At 46.0% G+C, this 19,372-nt stretch overlaps 1 protein-coding gene across 1 annotated transcript; it reads left to right on the top strand.

Moving 5' to 3' along the window:
* The first annotated feature begins 546 nt into the window (after positions 1-546).
* Positions 547-9,632, top strand: GMFB (glia maturation factor beta). Its single transcript, XM_027902863.1, has 7 exons — positions 547-1,067; positions 1,757-1,853; positions 2,246-2,295; positions 3,248-3,297; positions 4,316-4,398; positions 5,314-5,387; positions 7,650-9,632. Exons 1-7 carry the CDS (start codon positions 1,059-1,061, stop codon positions 7,719-7,721), a joined length of 435 nt encoding a protein of 144 aa, XP_027758664.1. The 5' UTR covers positions 547-1,058; the 3' UTR covers positions 7,722-9,632.
* Positions 9,633-19,372: the final 9,740 nt, after the last annotated feature.

Raw genomic sequence — 19,372 nt, 5'->3', positions numbered from 1 at the left:
TCTCCTTCGAATTCCCTCGGGGAATTGTTTGGTTTTTTTTTTTTTTTTTTTGTTCGGCCGCACAGGTGGAGCGAGGGCAAGGCTTGTCTGCTGGGAGAAACCGCTGAGCCCAGAGGATTGGGAGAGAGGCTTCCTTCGGGAAAGGGCATTTCGTACAGAGCGTCACCCCAGCTTTGAAATGCAGCCCTGAATCCTGTTTTAATTTTCTGTTTTTATTTTCTGTTTTTAATAGAGACCTCCCGAGTTGGTATTAGTGACATCTCAGGCAAAATGTAAATTCAGCTGTGAAACGCAGCCCTGAATTTTGCTGGTTTTAAAAATAGTTTTTAAGAAATTCCCCCCCCCCCCCCCCATATTAGTGAGAGTGGATATGAGTGACATTTCCCAGAATTGTTGAGTTATGTTGGAAAAGACCTCTGAGATCATCGAGCCCCAACCTGTTTGGATCAGAGGAATCCATTTGTGGATCAGAGGGAGCCAAGAACAATCTTTAGGGAAAAAAGAGGCAAAATAAGGGAGTGTGCACACGCTGTGCCTGAGCTGTGCTGTCACAGCAGAGCCTGGTTTCCTCTCCAGCTGTCCAAAGGAAGCAGAGAATTTGTGCCAGAATTTGGTCAAGGTGGAACTCTTTTTCAGGACTGACAGCAAACATGGGATATGGGAGGTGGGGGAGCAGAGCCACCCCTCTGCTTTTTGAGGGAAATCTTACAAATGACGGTGAACACAAGGAGATAGAACTGAGAGCTTAAATAGCAACTTCTGATTTATGAACTGTGATTTCTCTCAGTGAAAGAGCTCCTTATTAGAGCATTTAATAGGTGATTAATTGCACTACGTTTTTTTCTTTAAGGAATTCTTTTTAGGGAAGCCTTGAAATACAGTCATTTTGGCCCAAAAGCTTCGATGCCTTAGGAGTTTACAAATACAATACAAGCTGCAGATATTAAATAACTCTTCTTTATCTGGCTGGCATGAACCTCTTGGACAGAGAGAGGCTGTGTGTCTAAAATGTGGCTCAGGAAGTGGCCGTGGTTGGCTTGGTGCAGTTCAGAAATTGCATGTACAAGGCAAGATAACCTGCATGGCTGCTTGTGAAATAATGATTTCCTTCCTCATCTCCAGCGTGATGACTAATGTGTTATCTGGGCATCTCTGCTGACAACTTGGTGTGCACAGGGGGGAAAGAAGCCTGCGTGTTTTTTTGGTTAAAACGCCTTAAATGCTTTATGTGTAAATCTCCAAAGTTCAATTAAGGTTTCTGTGGGTAAAAGTAAGCAGTGACCCTTAATCATTATGTTCTTCTGCAATATTAATAGTAGCTCCTATTATTTTAAGTGCTTAAATTACTTTACCCCGTTTACTGACCCTCCAAGGGGCTCCCTCATTTCAGGACTTGGCAAATGAAGTGTAAAATTTACTTCTCGGTGCAGAAGTAAAAAAATCTACTTCTGAAATGTAAAGTTTACTTCTGAGAGCTGTGAAAATAATCCCACTTCAGAAAGAGTTAACAAAATATTCCTAGTTAACTGCATGGCTTTGAGGAGGGATATTTAAACAGATAAATGCTCTCTTAATGTGTTGGGGTTTTTTTTAAAAACCTGGTTTATGTGATGTTCTGAAACTTTGGCCAACTGCATGCAGGCCCACTTCAGCAGGCTTTCTGCACACATCTGTATGACACAGGGATTTCTTTTCTGTTTTACTCTCCAGAAAGATTTATCTCTACCTCCCCTGCGCCCTCTCCTTTTTTTTGCAGAGCGAATCTCTGGTGGTTTGTGATGTTGCCGAAGACCTGGTGGAGAAGCTGAGAAAATTCCGGTTTCGCAAGGAGACCAACAACGCTGCCATTATAAGTAAGTTCCAAACGTGCCTGACAAAAATTGCCACAAAGCCCTGCCTCCTGTTCTCCTCCCCCTGTACCGCTGCTGCTGGGACAGGTGAATGTGAGCCAAGAGGATGTTTGTTGTAGGAGCTGCAGTGCTTCCAATTTTGCCTGTAACCTGAACACTGAAACAGTGCTGTCCTTACGATACGAGACTCCGTCTGCTCTTAGCAGAGTATTTATGGGTAATTACGGCTCAGAGTCTACCACTGTTTGTGAAATGATTTTGGGAAGTCATGGGATGTGCTGAAGAAGCAAAGCAGAATCACAAGGGCTGTCATTGTTGAATGCTAAAAAGCTTCTGCATCCATTGTATAAATCGATCGAAACCAACATTGATCTGTGTTTTATTTTGATTTATAGTGAAAATCGACAAGGATAAGCAGTTGGTGGTGCTGGATGAGGAGCATGAGGTTTGTTAAATGAATTGTAAATAAGAGTATCTTCAGCCTGCAATATATTGTTGTCTCTAAGGTACTGCCTTAGTTTCAAATTGTTATCAAACTCTTAATCTAATTTGGGTCATGAGCTTATTTAAATGCATGGTCACTCTGCATGTAAAGCACAGCACCATTAATAGTGAAACTATGCAGAAGCAATTGAGTTGACTAATTAACTGCACACTAAAAAAAAAAAAAAAAAAAAGTTATTTTTAAAGCTGTTTTAACTGTGTAAAAAGCATCTTTGGCACCTGCTGGCTTTTTGAAGAGATTTCCGCTGTGTTTCCACGTAGATCTGCACATTTGCCTCTGAGCTGGTCTGCCATCAATTAGAAGCAGGATTGCTAATCCCCTGCAGACTCTAAATTTGATGGGTGGCATAATAAGGTCAGCCCAGTGTGTGGTGTTTCTTAATGGTCCATAGGGCAAAATTAAATCCTTCCCAGGGATTTGAGCATTAACCATAGCTCTTGTTCCCTTAGAACGTAGAAGTTAATGTAAAATTTAAATAGAATGGGGGCTCCTTTTTGATTGCTGAAGGAGGAAGGACTGAATTTCTCGAATTTTTCATTTATGTAGCTGATTTTAACTTACTTTTTGGTGTGTGCTTGCTCACTTCTGTTTAGCACTAGAGTTAGCAAAGTGTGGTAGCTGCCAGCATAGCCAACCAGAGCCAAAAGTGTTTGCTAAACTCATTATGCCTAAAATAGGGATGATTATTCATGCTAACATTAATTCTGTGTTTAGTCATAGGACTCTGTTGGCACACAAGTGTTCCCAGACTGCTCTAGTAACTTGGGAGGTCATGATCAGTTCACCTGTAGATGTCCATCTGCCTTGCAGGTGTTTCACTGTCCATTACTCTGCTTTAACCCTCCAGTGCAGGACCGTTTGCTCAAATATTGCTTGTGTTTAATGTCACCAGGGTATTTCTCCTGATGAGCTCAAAGATGAGCTGCCCGAGAGACAACCTCGATATCCTTCTCACGCCGCTGCCATTTGGTCTTACTCACTGCTGGAAGCTGCTCAGAACGTTGGACTTCACCTTTTTAGGCCAATACTTGCTGTGCTGTGATTTTCCTGATGCTTTATTTGTGAGATAATCCAGGGATCTGTTCTAAGGATGTCCTGAACTGTTGTCCCACTTGCTGAATCAATGACTCATTTAAGCCTCTCCTGAGATTTTATTCCCTTTTAGACTATATAATGTTTGGGGAAGTAAAGCCAAGCCACGCTGCTGGTAATGTAAAGAAGTGAGTAAAATGTACCAGTTTGTGGCTGCTTCTAAATATAGAAGTGTGTCTGTGTAGCTCAGGATGTGTTTTGGTTCTTTCTTAGGATGTGGCTGTTGTTTTGCTGCAGTTACTGATTCTGTGGGCATGTGATCTGGGGAGGAATCCTTGTTTTGAAAAAGAAAAAAAAAAAAAGGGGAACGACGGAGGGACAAGTAAATTATTCTTTAACTAATGAAATAAAAGGGGTACTTAGGTTGTAAGTGAAGAAAATACCTGCCTGCATCAGCCTCCAGAGCTGGCTGGCACCACTCCATGGGCTGTGCTGAATCTTTCCTTTCATGCCCACAGTGCAGTGGGAGGCTGTAAAACAGAAGTCCTGGCTAAAACTGCAGTTCAAATTCAGCAAAACACCTGGAACAACAAACTGCTCGGTCAGCAAAGAAAGAATTGGGCTTTCATTAAGCCCAAACCACACTGGTGGGTGTGTGGGAAGTCTTTTTACCGAGCTGTAAAGGAGAGGAATATTTGCAATGTGAGGGTGATTTTTAGCCCTGATGGGAAACATTACTGAGGGACAGCCCTCACCCCAAGGCAGGGTCAGTTCTGAAAGTCACGCGTGGAAGTGAAAACAGAACAGTGAGACTTTTATTATCAAATCTAAACATCTTCTGAAATGCTACAGTGAGTTGTGCCTGCATCAAGGTCAAGGATTATATCCTAATAATCAGTTTCTTAGTTTCTTTAACCTCAGAAAAAACATTTATTGTGTATAGTTACAAGTACCAGCATGAAGATGGAAGAGTTTCTTACCCATTGTGCTTTATCTTCTCCAGTCCAGTTGGTGAGTGAACATTGGGATCGGTAGCTACTGTGTGATGTAAATTTGGGAATATTCTTTGCTAGGGAAGATAAAATTGAGTGCTTAATGCTCTCAGGGAGGTTTTCCTGCCTTTGTAGTTCACATCTAGGGCACTTAGGATGTATGTCTTGCTATCCATGAATATTAGTGGCTGGAAGGGCAAGAAATTCCTCATCTCAGAAGGACATGGGAACCCGTTTATTTCTGAGGACCTTAAGAGTCCTATTCCTTTCATTCTGTCCACAAAAGGAACAGGACTCTGTAAGAGGGTGAGGATGGGATTTGAGAGGAGGGTTTCCTGGGGCCTGGATGTGATGGGCAGCAGCAGAGGGTGCTGTGGGTGAAAAGGAGGAAAAGAGGGCTCCCTAACCCACATCTGGGCAGGTGAAAGTGCTGGAGAAAGTTCCAGGAGGAAGAGACTGTAATCCTGGATCATCCCAAGTTTGTACAGAGCAGTTGCGTGCTCTGCTTGTGTCACAGCAACCTGCAACATGAACTTAACCTGGGCAGGGAAGGGTGTGATTTTAAGAGAAAGCGAATACCCTGTGCCTTGGTTTGGGCTCACAGAGCTGAGTTGCTCCTGGGACTTCCATCTGTGTTCTGTATTGTGATAGTGTGGCTTGCTGGTGTTCCTGGATTATCCTTGTTATCCTCTGGAAGAAGATAAACTGATTGTATTGTTTTACCAGTCACGACTCAGAGCTGGAGTCACTAAGTATGTAAAACAGTTTAGCAACTAGTGAGCATGTTCTTGTGTAGTTACCTGAGAATCTCCCTATGAATGTCTTCAGCTTTCAGTTTGGAATTTAAAAAAAAAAATAAAAATGTTATTTTTGAAGTGTTGGCAGTCAAAATAACTAATCCAACCCTCTTTTTTTTCCCCCTCCATAACTACAGGATGTAAGCCTGAGCAGCAGATGATGTATGCTGGCAGCAAGAATAAGCTTGTACAGACAGCTGAACTCACTAAGGTATAACTGACCACTGAAATAACTGTCCAGGTTGCAGAGGCTGTTTTGTGTCTTGCTTGAACCGATGGCAAAAAGGGTTTTGTGGGATTTTGTGGTTACAGTGAACAGAATCTGGTTTGGGAAGAGTGAAGGAAGAGTGTGTGTGTGTGGGGGGATTTCTGTGGTTTAGGGTACAGAGGAACAGTGTTCTCAAAAATGAAAATATGCACCGATGGACTGGCTGCCTTTACTTTTGGGAATGAATTTATTGATGGAGGAATAGACTGAAGGCTCAGTGTGGTGTGAAGCAGGTCAGTTTAGCTGCTTTCTGGGGCTGTGTGCTGTGCTGTGCTGTGCCTGCAGAACAAGGAACATGTGCCAAGTGCTGAACAATTTCTTCCTGTGCTGTGGTTCCTCCAGTACTGAGACCAGAAGAAACCGCTTCATTCACCAGGCCTAGGTGTATGTATATCCTAGGCAAGAAATGTCACCTGTTTTTCATTTTGGACACCTTTGAAACCTAATTGACACCTAGAATCCTTAAATTTTTTAGCTTCGAGCAGGAAGGCTTAATAGAGTCAGTAGTCACTTCAGGTTTTTCATACCGTGTGAAATGACTTCACCACTCCCCAACAGCAGCACTCCCTTTAGGGGTTCCTTATCCACAGACTGCTTTGGGTGGGAAGGGACCCTAAAGCCCATCTCATTCCAAGCCCTGTCCAACCCGGCATTGAATTTCTGCCTCCTCCAGCTGTAAAAAAAGACCTCTCTGTTTTAAATTAGACCTCAGGTTGACAGGAGTAAATGGGAAGGAAGCAGAAGATAAGGTGGTGGGAACAATCAGCTCAGCCCCAAGAAATCTTTTTTTAGGTCTGTCGAAACTGCATCTTGGAGGCCTGAGAACTGTGATAGAAAGGAGGAAGGGAAGACAGTTTTCAGTAAGTGAGAGAGAAGGGTTGGTAGGAAGAAGGTGAAAGCCTGGGCAGTAGATCAGTTGGAGTTACTTTCACCTCTGAAATAGGAGGAATTCAGTCTGAAAGCTGCTGAATGCAAGCCCAGGAGTGGATATAGAGGTCCATGATCATCTTCCTTCTGAAGGTGGAGAAGACAGCCTGTCTCCAGTTGGGGTTGCTTGCTTGCTCTTCAAATGTGCTTTATTCTTGCCACTTGCTGAGCTGTGTTTCATTTTGGCTCATGCTGTGACTTCCTCCTGGTGTGATTTCTGCATGTGACTCAGCTGAGTCCTCTCATTTTTTCAGTGACTTGAGTGTTGGCTTGGCTTCTGTTCAGCTGTTCTGTTCTTACAATGCTGAATTTTGGGGTTCCTCCAATTTGAAGGTCTGTGAATTTGTCCAGTTTCCTTCCCTGACTCTTTGGATGAGATGATCCATCTGTGGGCATCTCATGGACTGCAGTGAGCGCTGCACAATCAACGTGGCTGCTCTTCAAGGGTATTAAAAGCCCAAACCACAGCCAGTTCCTTGCCCACATGGAATGTAAAAAGAGTATATTGGTGTCTTTGATCTTATTTTCTGCTTCAAGGCTGCGATCAGGGTTTGTTTAAGACTTCACAAAGCTTTGGGTTGGTGGTTTTTAGGTTGTTTTGGGGGGGTCACCCAGAGAAGCTGTGGCTGCCCCATCCCTGGAAGTGTTCCAGGCCAGGCTGGACGGGGCTTGGAGCAACCTGGGATAGTGGAAGGTGTCCCTGCCCATGGCAGGGAAATGGGCTTTAAGGTCCCTTCCAACTCAAACCATTCTGAGATTCTGTGATTTTTGGGGTTTTGTACAGGTTTTCTATTTTGAGGTATCCCAGGCTTGTTTCTTACAGGTAAAAACTGGATGTCATGGATTTATTTCAGTTCCAAGAAAGAATAATTGTCTTTTGGGCTGAGCAAAATTCCTGAACTTTGGGTTTGAATCAGCCCAGAGATGACATTGTGTTCTTCAAGGAGACAATCCTGCTGAGATAATACATGTGAGATGGTGCCATTCCAGGGTCATTTTAGAATGTGGTATGTGTGCTGTTCTCATAATTTGAAGGAGAAGAGTGAAGCCTAGGAATAGGAATTAGGAGATTCTTGTTCAGGTCATTTTTGTTCATTTACAAGTACTCTTGTGTATTTTCCACCGATCTGATCCTTTCAAGAAAGCACCTGCACATTTTGGGTTTGTCACTGGTTTATTGCAGCTCAAACATCGTGTGTGGGAGATGCTCTTGTGTTGTGTTGTTATCCCCTCCCGGTGCCGTCCCCTCGGGAATTGATGCCCTGCCCTTTCGTTTAGGTATTCGAAATCAGAAACACAGAAGACCTCACTGAAGAGTGGCTGCGTGAGAAACTGGGCTTCTTCCACTAAGGAAAACCTCTGTCCTGAGTATTTATGTCCCATCCTGGTGACACTGGAACCAGACATGAATACTTACATCCCAGCAATGCACTGTATTCACAGCTGTCTCCTGCAGTCTCTTCTCTTGTGCAGAGTTTGTGCAAAGAATAGCAGGTCTGTCTCCTTGAAGTAACAAATCTTTGCAGGTGTTTCCTTATTTGTACCTGCTAAAAGGGAATACTCCTCTGCAGGGACTCCTTTTTGCACTCTTGTGACTAATATTTCTGTGACTAAAATAGTTGGGTTCTGGATTTATAACTGTGTACAGATATCATTTGGAAGCTGACGCTAACTTTTTCTGAGCTACAACTGCATCCTGATGACACACGTTAGCCATTTATATGCAGAATTTGTGTACTGTCACTTACTTTTCAGATTTTTTTTGACTTAAAGCCGTCTCAATTTTGAAAGCTACTCCCTGGAATCATTTGGTATTAAAAAGACAAAATCCTTGTACAGCAAATCCATCCATTTATCTTTCCATTGAGTCCATGTGAACTGTCTCAAATTCTTGGAACTAATTTTTGTCATTCCAGCAATTCCTCAGTTGCCTGAGTCAATCTTTCTAAATTTCAGGGCAAAGCTTTGGCTGTCCAGTTCTCCTGCTAATACAGTCTCACAGGAACTAGCTGATAACTAAGGGCTGAACTACAACTCTGGTTCCTCTCGTACCAGATTCCTTCTTGCATCTCTAACTTCTGGCACTGTTGAGAAGTTTACCTCTGCTCATTTCCTGTTATCTGAACACCTGGTGATACTGTGTGCCTTTCATCTGTTAGCTTTAAAAGGACTTGAGAATTTTACACTGCCACTTCTTTACAAATTTGGTAAAAACTTTGTTAAAAAAAAAAAAAAATCCAAGTAACGTTTCTTCCTAGTGCCTCGTGCTGCAGCTGACATCTGTTCAAACAAAAAGCCAACCTCTTTTTCTTTGAAATTCCAATCATCTGCTCCGTTTGTAGGAGTCAGGAGGTTAAAGCTTTTCATGATAATGAATGATTTATATCTCTTTTGTTACGAAAGTTGGCCACACGTAGCTTTTGAGTACTTTTAATTACAAATCTCTAACTTTTCTTAACCGCTTGTTGGTCCGAAATTACATTCCAGATGAAGCTTTTGCACAAAAGCGATCATTCGATTCTCATCGTCGACTTAACGGTTCATCTCTTTGAAACAGCAGATCTTCTAATGTGAAAATAGTATTTAACTTTTATAAATGACCAGTCTTTTTACAGGTCTGTTTTATACTGAATAGAGTAGTTGTCTGAGGTGGGACACACGCTCAGCCCGTGCCGTGGCAGAGGGAGCACTCACGGGACAGCCTCTCGCTGTGAGTGTTTGTTGTGCTGCTGAGCAAGTTATCTGCGTAAGAGCAGCTTCCTGTTGATAACATACCTTAAAATACAGACTGCCCCGACCAATCTGCTCGCTGGGAAGGAATGCAGTGTTACATTTGGAGGCCAGTATTTCGTGCTGTGAAACCTTTGCTGAAGGAAGGGTTGTTTTTTTCACTTGTGAACATAACCCTGTGTTAGTGTTACAACACTAATTCCTGCCACAAGATCACAAGGAATCCGTTTGCAAAGGTCCTCGGTGTTGGTGAATTTCTCCTTAGTTTGATGTTATTGCTCATTTATTTGTATATAAATCTGACTTGAGAGGAGCTTTTCAAAATACACGTTGGAACGATCCAATTAAATCGATCTTTCGGTGCGGGAAAGAAATGCTTGTAATTAAATTCCTGTGTTAACGTAGTGAACTGGAAAAACAATTTCATTTCCCTGGATGAAAAGATGTTGATTATGAAACCGTTGCTTGATCATTCTGTACTGCAAATCAATAAAAACAATGTCTTTTGTGACAAACATTGTATAAACAAGACTTTGGCTCAAAGGATAGCGTCATTCCAAGCATCAGCCTGGGAACAGCAGGAATCTCGGGGTGTTTTTGGGATTGTGCTGGAGGTGAGGCGTGTCAAAGTACAGCGTGGGCGAGAGGGGAGAGCTGATGCTTGGAACGTTCGGCTTGATTTGCAGTGGGGAAAACTGGATTAATCGTCTTTGTTGTACTTTGTACACTGGTGGGCTGCCAGCAGCCAACTGCTGCCTGCACAGAAAGAACCGTCCCAGAGGCTGTCTCGGGAGGGAGTGGGGGGAGCTGCTGCAGTCAGATGGTTCAGTTTAACTTTTCATCTCTGCGCTGCTCCACCGTGGGCCAAGAAAACACTGCTCCTTCCAGCTGCATCTTCAGCAGAGTTCTTCCACTTCACGTGTTCTCGTGCCTCCACTAAGCCCTTTCTGCCTTGGGTGCTGCCCCTCCAGCCTTGCAGAGAGCAAACAGACCCTGGTGAGAGTTCAGTCCCAGTTTCTCCCGAGAGGTGATGTTGGTGCTGCTCAGCCCACCAGTATTCTTCTCCAGCCAGCCTTGCCTGGCAGCTGTACCCCCTTCCCCTCTCTGAGCTGTGCAAGCAGCCGCAGGTGCTCAGAGGGTGTTTGCTGTTCCAGGCTCGTTCTGGTCTCCTTGGTTTTCATGCAGTGTTTTGACACAACTGTCTGCTGCTAATTGTCCTGGGCTCTTGAGATGCAGGCAGTGCTAATACCTGACTAAACAAAGACATGAATTATGTCCAGATCTTTTCCTGCGCCAATCCCACTTGTTTCCACAACATCCTTTTCCCACCTTATCTGTGGCACTGTGTGTTCTGTGCTGCTGCCCCCCCCGAGCTCAGTGGGGGGCAGATGTGTCTGTGTCCAGGCCAGTATGTTCCAGTGTAATCACACATTTCTCTTACATTTGTCAGACCTCTAAAGAGGGATCTAAAGGACAACACAGATTAACCCACGGGAGCCTTTGTAGCTAAAGGTCTGAGAGTCAGCATTTTCCATTGGCAGCTCCTATTTTTCAGGAGTCAGTAAGTCGGCCTTAAAATCCTTGGCCTGGAGTTAAAGGTCTCTGCAAGGGAGACATCTGCCACAATTAATCAGGTTTGCTTTAAATATTGACTAAATGGCTGGGACACAGCTCCTGTAGTCCAGTTCATTGATGGTAAGCTGAGTTAAAGCATGAGTTTGCATGTCAGCCCATGAAATGGACTTGTAGTGTTTGAATATTTTTAACAACAACAAAAAAAAAAATGTAAATGCTGGTATTTTGATGGTTTAAGTGTATTTGTAGTATCATGAATGCTGTTCTGATCTATCAAAGGAGGCAATAATGGAGGTGTTGATACCTTTATCACTTCTCCAAAGGAGCATCTTGTGCACTTGTATCAGGATTCCATTTTTGTATCTTTAACTGTAAAATAGCTGGTCCAGAGACGATGTTAAACTGGTGCCAGGGGTCTGACTCAAACAGGCAGAAGCCAGAGAGCTCAGTTCCTCACTTCAGTGCGCTCCAGAAATAAATATCACAAACATTTTCTTGGTACAACATGTAAGGACTGTGAAACAGAGCCATGGGAGGGGACTCAGTGAAACTCTTGCTGAGTTTGTTCCACGGTCCCAAATCGCTGTTGTTAAAGGTCTGAGAGGTTCAGGGCCAGGTTGGAGAATTTGGCAGTTCCATGAAAATACCAGTAACCAGTACAACTTCCATGTGCTGTTTAGTCTCTGCTAGTTCACATTGCATGTTTACTTTAAACCAGATCTTCTTTTTTTTTTTTTTTTTTTTGCTAAGCATGGTGCTTGTATTGGTTTAAATAAAATGTTTCATTAAGAGGTTGTGTTGCCCTGTTTTAACTGCACAGTGGTACGTGGGTGTCCGACAGGGAACGCTGGTATGACCTCCCTCCATTTCTCAGCTTGCTGGAGCTGTGGAATACAATACAGAGTGCAGGAGCCAATGAACAGTGTCAGAGTGGCTGTCAAGGAGACCCCCAGGCTTGAAGGGGACAGAGGAATTTAGTTGTACTTTTCCTTCTCATCTCTCTCCTGCCCAAGAAACCACTGGAATAATTTGATCAGAGCACTCCTTTACCTCATTCTTGCTGTTTCTTCTTTTCATGATCTTTGGAGACCTTTCTCCTGTATTGTTGAAAAAACTGCCCAAGGTAATCCAGGGAATTCAGCCTTGGTACCTGACATGCCCTGTTTGTGCAGACACCCAAGAACAGCATTAATAGGCCACAAATTAGACATGACAGAAATAAACCCTTTTTCTCCCAGGTGGGAGAGCTCTGTGAGGGAGAAAATGCAAAGCTGCTGCAGCACATCTGGCTCCTGGATGGCATCTCGGTCACCAAAGTCACAAAACAAAATCTGTTGACAAAATCTCTGGGGAAAAAAAAAAGAAAAAAAAACTGCTGTGGGAGCAGAATGGTGCTGCAGAACAGCTGAGTAAAGGAGAGGAAAAAAGGAATAAATAGCTCTCCCACGGGAGGGGAAGGTCACCTGTGTGATCACTGAGTGCTTCACTAGGAAATGAGGCGATGGTTTATTGGTACTGCCAGATCACAGACAGTGAAAACAACAGCAGAATAAAAAGAATTGCCAGGACATCCAGGGATATGAAGTGAAGGGCAGCTGCTTCCAGTCAGGAAAGGTCACTGACTTGTAATAGTTAAGATGAAAAGGGCAGCTGAGTGGTTATTAAAGTGCAAACCAGAGAAGGGAATGGGAAATAAAACGTGAAACCTGCAGGCAGCAGAACAAACCCGCTGTGTCCCCACAGTGTCCCACAGCTGGGGCTTTCTCTCCCAGGTCTGTGAAGAGGAGCCTTGCCCAGGGCTAGGAGTTTTCTGAGGAGATCCCTTGGCTTGGCAGGATCTCTGGGGATAATGTGGAGAAAAGAAGAGAAGGAACATAGTTGGTTCTGAAGGAGCTGGAAGAGGAATCACAGAATGGTTTCAGTTGGAAAGGACCTTAAAAATGATCTCATTCTCCCCCCTGCCATGGGCAGGGACACCTTCCACTATCCCAGGTTGCTCCAAACCCCATCCTGCCTGGCTTTGAACACTTCCAGGGATGGGAGCTGGGGCAGTCACTGCCCGTGTGTGCTGGAGTGTGTGAGCTGCCTGTGCCTGCTGTTCCATGTCCCCCACGGGTCATGGAAGTGATTGGAGTACAGTCTGGGTCCCCAGAGTTCCTCACAGCTCCTCATGGGTGAAGGCCCTGCCACGCTGTTGTGTGCCTGTGAGGGTGGGGAAGTTGAGCACAGGCGGGTGAGATACTGAAGTGGTGCCACTGGGAGGCAAAACTGCTGGATATGGAGCAGCCTTGGAGGGAGGAGCTGGTGGGGCTGTGGGACACAGCCAAGGCGGGTAGGAGTGCTTGGGATTTGTTCAGCTGGGCTCCTGTATGGCAGGGGTGAGGGTTTAGGGTGGGCCTCACCCCTTGGAACAACAGGCAGGACATGTGGCAGGTGGGTCATCCCCTGCACTCGTTGGCTGGCACAGCTGGGGCAGTTTTAGTGATGCTCCCCAAGGTCTAAAGAAAGTCATGCTCAGCTTCCTTGTGGGAAAGCCTGCAGAGAGAGGTTTATGGATCTCAGTGCTGGAGATCTTGGATTTGGCTTCTACATGTGTACCTCAGTTTGGTAACGTTCTCTGCAGGGTCTCTCAATGTCCTTCAGTATCTGCAGGGAGGTGCCAGAGGATGGATCAGGCTCTGCTCCACCGTGTGGAGCAGTGGGACACGAGGCAAAGGGCAGGAACCGATGCCCAGGAAGTTCCACCTGAATGTGAGGAAGAACCTTCTTTCCTGTGCAGTGACCGAGCACTGGAACAGATTGCCCGGAGAGGTTTGGAGTCTCTCTCCCTGGAGATATTCCAGAACTGTCTGGACACAATCCTGTGCAACGTGCTCTGGGATGACCCTCCTTGAGCAGGGAGGTGGGACCAGACGAATCATTTCCAGCCCTGCCCATTCTGTGATTCTGTAAACGTGGCCACCATTCCCCAACAAGGTCTTGTAGGCCCTTTTCCGTGCCTGCTGTTCTCTCTGTGCCCCTGAAATGATGTGATCCTCATGGACAACAGGCTGTGTGCTGCAGGGATGTGCAGCATTCCCGAGCAGCCTCGCCCTGCTCTGACCTCCACGCCTTCCCTCTAACACGCCATGAAGCGAGGGAGATGATTCCAGCACGTTTGCATGGATGTGGTTAATCAGTGCAGTCCATTGTGCTCCCCCATGGGGGGATCCTCTCCTCTGGACTGTTCCTGTCGTGTTTCATTCTTGCAGGGACTGCGAACACTCCCCGGGTTAACCCTGTTCACCTCTGGAGCTCCGTGAGACGTCTCCTACGGGACGTGATGGAGCTGGGCCAAAACTCCCCCGACAGCTCTGGCAGCTCCTCAGCAGGGGACAGAGAGGAGACAGCAGCAATTATCATCCAGAAGGACTCTGAATGCGGAACAGATGTGAACACTGGGAAAACAGCACGTCTGCCTTTCACGGCAAATTTACTCCTGCGACGGGGAAGTCCCATCCGGGCTGTTTGAAAGGCACACGCTGTTACCCCCGTCCCTGCTGTTCCGTGCCATGAGTGCCATGAATGCAGCTTCTCTTCCCTTTCCTGCGGCCCTCGGCTCGGCAATTAATGTAATGCACCCTTGAAATCCCTGTGCCAAACAGCAGCTGGTGGTGTCACCTCTCCTCTGCGGAAAACGGGAAGAACGGCAGAAGAAACTGGGGCAGGAAACATTCAGCTGAAAGGGAAAGGGGCACCAGCCATCCCACACTTTCACCGAGGCCTTAGAGGATGGAAGCGGAGCAAAAATTAGGGGTTTGTGCCCTTATGGAGCTGAAGAGGACAAGAGAATTTAGCATTTCTTCAAAATGATGTCTAATTTTAAATATCTGCCGTTGGAAAACGCTGCTGGATAATTGGAAGGAGAATGTGCCCGCCTTGCTCACAACTGCAGTCTGCCTGGCCATCTGCTCTGCCAGCAACAAATCCTGGATTGATCCACGAGTTTGATTAATTCAGTGAGGCCGGCGGGATCAAGGGATCAGCCACAGACAATATTTATACCCCACCTCCAACTGTGAATGTGCAATTGTTTGGTTCAGGAGGACAAAACAAATTGTATGGCTGTATTACTGGGAGAATAGGAGAACAGAGGCATCCACTCAACAGCCTATTTTTTCCTGGGATGGCCCCATTCCAGGGTCTCTAAGTAGAGTCCAGCATAAGCCCCCATTCCCTGTCTGGGAGGTGAATTGGAGCTGTTCTCATTTCACAGAGAGTTCTGCATCTTGAGTGCTGCTCTTGCCTCCTTCCTGCAGTTTAGTCCTAAAATCCTGGAGGTACTGGCTCTGTGCCCTCATCCCCAGGGGCTGGAGAGGCAGATGTGGAGTGTGAGCCAGGCACTCCACCCTCCTCCCTGTGCCTGGTGGGAGAACTCCCACGGACACAGAGCCGGAGCGGGGCAGGACTGAAATCTTCACAACAGCCAGCGGGGTGGATTTCTAGCACTGGTACAGCTTTGAGCTCATTTGACAATAGGGATGTAGCTGGAGAGATCAAAAGCAAGATTTGTGAAGGAATTTAGATGTAGATGAAGGCCTTTGAAATCCTATTTGCTGTGATTTAAGTGTGTGAGTGCACACTGGGCCTGAAGGTGAATGTGTGTGGGAGAACAGGGACACCAAAGTCCGGCTGGTGAGAAGGCACTGAGCCCTGAACAGCTTATTTTTTGGGGGCCAGAAACAATTAGGATGTTAATCCCCATCCCTGGAATTGTTCAAGGCCAGGTTGGATGGGCTTGGAACAACCTGGGATAGTGAGAGGTGCAGGGGGGTGGAACTGGATCATCTTTAAGGTCCCTTCCAACTCAAACCATTCTGGGGTTCTAAGAGCTAAGGACTAAGGGTGACATTTTTGGAGTCATCATTGCTACAGATAGGCTAACATAGAATGTTTGGGAAAATCCCTCTCTTTTTTCAGCCAAATCCTGAAACACTCTATAAAATAGTTCTTGAAAATACAATTATTGGTCCCTTTGCTTGTCCACACACCGGTATCATGCCTTGGTCTCAGAACTGTATGGAGAGCCATTCACAGGAGCTCTGTGCAGCAAGAGAAAAACAAACCCTGTTGTTTAGAGGACAGGTTGAATATTCAGTATTTAGCCTATTAAATGAAAACTGTTGCCATCTGACAGTAAATGTTGGAGGGATTGAGGCCACGGGTGGATTCTGTAATGAGTCATGGTGAGATGCCTGGCAGTGTCTGTGCTTGGAAATTGGTTTTCAAATGTGATTGTTTCTCTCGAGACTCACTTTCATGTGCAAATGAATTTATAATGTTAATTTGTTTATGTGGCCATTACATAACGGGAGAGCCTAAACAGGGATTCTGGAGCTGAGTTCACTGGTGCTACAGGAAAGGATATTTGCCAGTCTGGACTTGCAAGTCCAGGGATCTTTTCATCCTGTGTATCACAGACTAAACCAACCCCCCCACCCTGTCACACCACGCCCATATAAAAAATATCCCTCTCCCTCCTTTTTATAAGCCCCCTTAAGCTGTAGATAAATATTCAGATTTTCCTCTCCTGAAAACCTGGTAAGCAAAGTCATTACTGAAGTCAGCAGGATTTTTGTTACCAAGTTCCACAGTATTAGATTCTTGTCTGGCGTCTGTAGCTGAAATGCCAATTTTCCCAGGGAAATTATTTTTAATGCTGAAGGATGTGGTTAACCTGCACATTTCTACCGTGATAATTCAGAGAAATTGCTCCATAATCTTCCCTCACAGCTCTTTGCCAAAATCTTCCCTCTGAACAGGCTGTAACACACTGAATTATGAGTGATTATATGGCTGTTTTCCGATAAGGACAAGTACTTGAGAGGGATTTAAGATGAAGTGAACAGACACTGACATTTTCCCTTGGGATTCCAATCAGGATTAAACTCTGTGTGTCCAGACAAAAGGGAAAGTGCATTAAAAGCTGTGGGCCATCTCCAGAGCTCCACTGTGGCTTCCTGGCATTGTTTACCAAGTTTAATCCGAGAAAATTCTGAGAAAACACTCAGTTGTTGTTTGATTTGAGATCCCAAATGAATGAATGAAATGGGAATTGATTAGACCCCTTCCTACGGAAGTTGCTTTTCATTTCCTTTTGTGTTATCTTAAAAAAACCCCAACCTCTAATACGAGAAATCCTTCAGTGCACAAATCTTTGTTGTGCAAGATTACAGCTGCCTTCCGCTTTTCCTGACAGCGTAATTGCAGTTGGATGGTGTGCCAGCACCCGAGGGAATAAAACACCGCATTCCTCGAGGCAGAATCTGGATTAATTGCAAGTGCAAATACGTGGCTGACACACCTTTTCACTTCTGATACTGCATATCCCCGTTGCACAACATTTTGATGTACGGGAAAACACTGAATAAGGCCGGCAACACCACACCACACCACCTTTGCTTGTTTGGGTGTGGAGATTTAGTGCAGATTTATGGGCATTTCTGTGTCTCAAAGTACAAATTCCTGCTACAGCTGAGCCTGGTGGCTTGGAGTGTGTCTGGTGAGGAGCCGGAGCTCCTTCATGAACAGCGTTAATAGATGTGGTGCCACAACAGCTGTAATTCTGCTGGGGTTTGTCCCCCCAGGGAGGCTCCAGGTTTAGCAAAGCAGGGTTGGTCACTGCATCTGGGTGGGTTTTAGGGAAATATTTACCTTGAAGGATCAAACTTCTGGTTCCTGGCAGGAACACCTTCCACCACACCAGGTTGCTCAGGGCTGACCTTCCCTAAAGTTTATTTTAAAATCTATTTTCTGGGTTTCACGTGGAGGTTTCATCGGTCTTAGTGACACCACAGTGATTTTACTGGAGTAGTTTGTGGACGAGATGAGCGATTTTGCACTGAAACATCAACTTTATCTTTGCAACAACTGATTTTCTGCAGACAGCTCATTTGCTGCAGTTTTCCCTGTATTCTGTTGAAGGAAATAAAGCATCTGCTCATCTCTCATTGTGACACTCCATTAATTGCTGTAACGCTTTCCGGCAGATAGCACCGGAAAATATTATTTACTGTTCGGCAGCTGTGAGTTTTATGGAAATTATTCCTCACGCTGCTCCACAGGAAATGATTGCAGCGATGGCACCCCAGCTTGAAAGGTGTCACTGCGACTTTTGTATGTCCCTTTGGAAGGACAGTGTGTGATTTTGTCCTCAAACTCATTTCTCATCTTGCTGTTTCCTTCGAGCAGGCTCCAAGCTGTATCGATTGGGATCGTATGACCAAACACCCCCTTCCCTGGGGCACACGCAGTGCACCCTTCTCCAGCCTTTCTTCCTGAATTTGCCAGCTCCTTTTTCTCCAGACATACTTTGTGCTGACCAGGTAATCTTACACAGTCAGATAAGGACAGGACAAGGGGGAACGGATGTAAACTAGAAGAAAGATTTAGATTAAATATGGGAGGAAAGTCTTTGCTGGGAGGGCGGTGAGACCCTGGCACGGGTTGCCCAGAGAAGCTGTGGCTGCCCCTGGATCCCTGGAAGTGTCCAAGGCCAGGCTGGACGGGGCTTGGAGCAACCTGGGCTGGTGGAAGGTGTCCCTGCCCATGGCAGGGGGTTGGAAGGAGATGGGTTTTAAGGTCCTTTCCAACTCAGATTCCTGGAAGAGCCTGCAGTTGATGGCTTGGACAGGTGCAGTGTTTGCTGCCTGGATAGCCGGGCCCAGGGAGTGGTGGAGAATGAGTCTAATGGTGTTCCCCAGGGATCAGTGTTGGGCCCAGTCCTATTTAATATCTTTACTGATGATCTGGATGAGGCGATTGAGTCTATTCTTAGTAAATTCGTGGATGACACCAAGTTGTGTGGTAATGCCGATCTGCCGGGGGACAGGAAGGCTCTGCAGAGGGATGTGGACAGGCTGGATCGATGGGCCAGAACCAGTGGTGTGAGGTTCAAGACCAAGCGCTGGGTTTTATACTTTGGCCACAATAACCCCACGCAGGGCTGGGGGCAGAGTGGCTGGAAAGCTGCAAAGAGCCTGGGAGTGCTGATCAACTGCAACTGGGCATGAGTCCAGGTGTGCCCAGGTGGGCAAGGAAGCCAACGGCGTCCTGGCTTGGGTCAGCAACAGTGTGGCCAGGAGGACCAGGGCAGTGACTGTCCCCCTGTACTTGGCTCTGCTGAGGCCCCTCGAGTGCTCTGTCCAGTTCTGGGCCCCTCAGTTAAAGAAGGACATTGAGGGGCTGGAGCGTGTGCAGGGAAGGGAACAGAGCTGGGAAGGGGCTGGAGCAGCAGGAGCAGCTGAGGGAGCTGGGGGGGCTCAGCCTGGAGAAAAGGAGGCTCAGGGGGGACCTTCTGGCTCTGCAATCCCTGACAGGAGGGGGGAGCCGGGGGGGGTCGGGCTCTGCTCCCAGGGAACAAGGGACAGATCGAGAGGACATAGTCTACAGCTCTGCCAGGGAAGGGTTAGATTGGCCGTTAGGAAGAATTTCTTCACAGAAAGCATAATTGCGCATTGTAATGGACTGCCCAGGGCTGTGGTGGAGTCCCCATCCATGGAGGCGTCCAAGGACCGACTGGACGTGGCACTCCGTGCTCTGGTCAAAGGTTGGGCCGACAGTGGCAGAGGTCTTTTCCAAGCTCAGTAATTCTTTGATTCTGCGATCGATTCCCCGATTCTGTTACAATCCCCTCACACCCCGCACCTCCCGCATTT

This window comes from Empidonax traillii, unplaced genomic scaffold (genome assembly GCF_003031625.1).
Source record: "Empidonax traillii isolate 1590-97213 ecotype Southwest subspecies unplaced genomic scaffold, ASM303162v1 scaffold917:size418063, whole genome shotgun sequence".
Taxonomy (NCBI): domain Eukaryota; kingdom Metazoa; phylum Chordata; class Aves; order Passeriformes; family Tyrannidae; genus Empidonax; species Empidonax traillii.
Note: the sequence above shows the minus strand (reverse complement) of the source record. Positions and strands in the feature narration are given on the sequence as shown.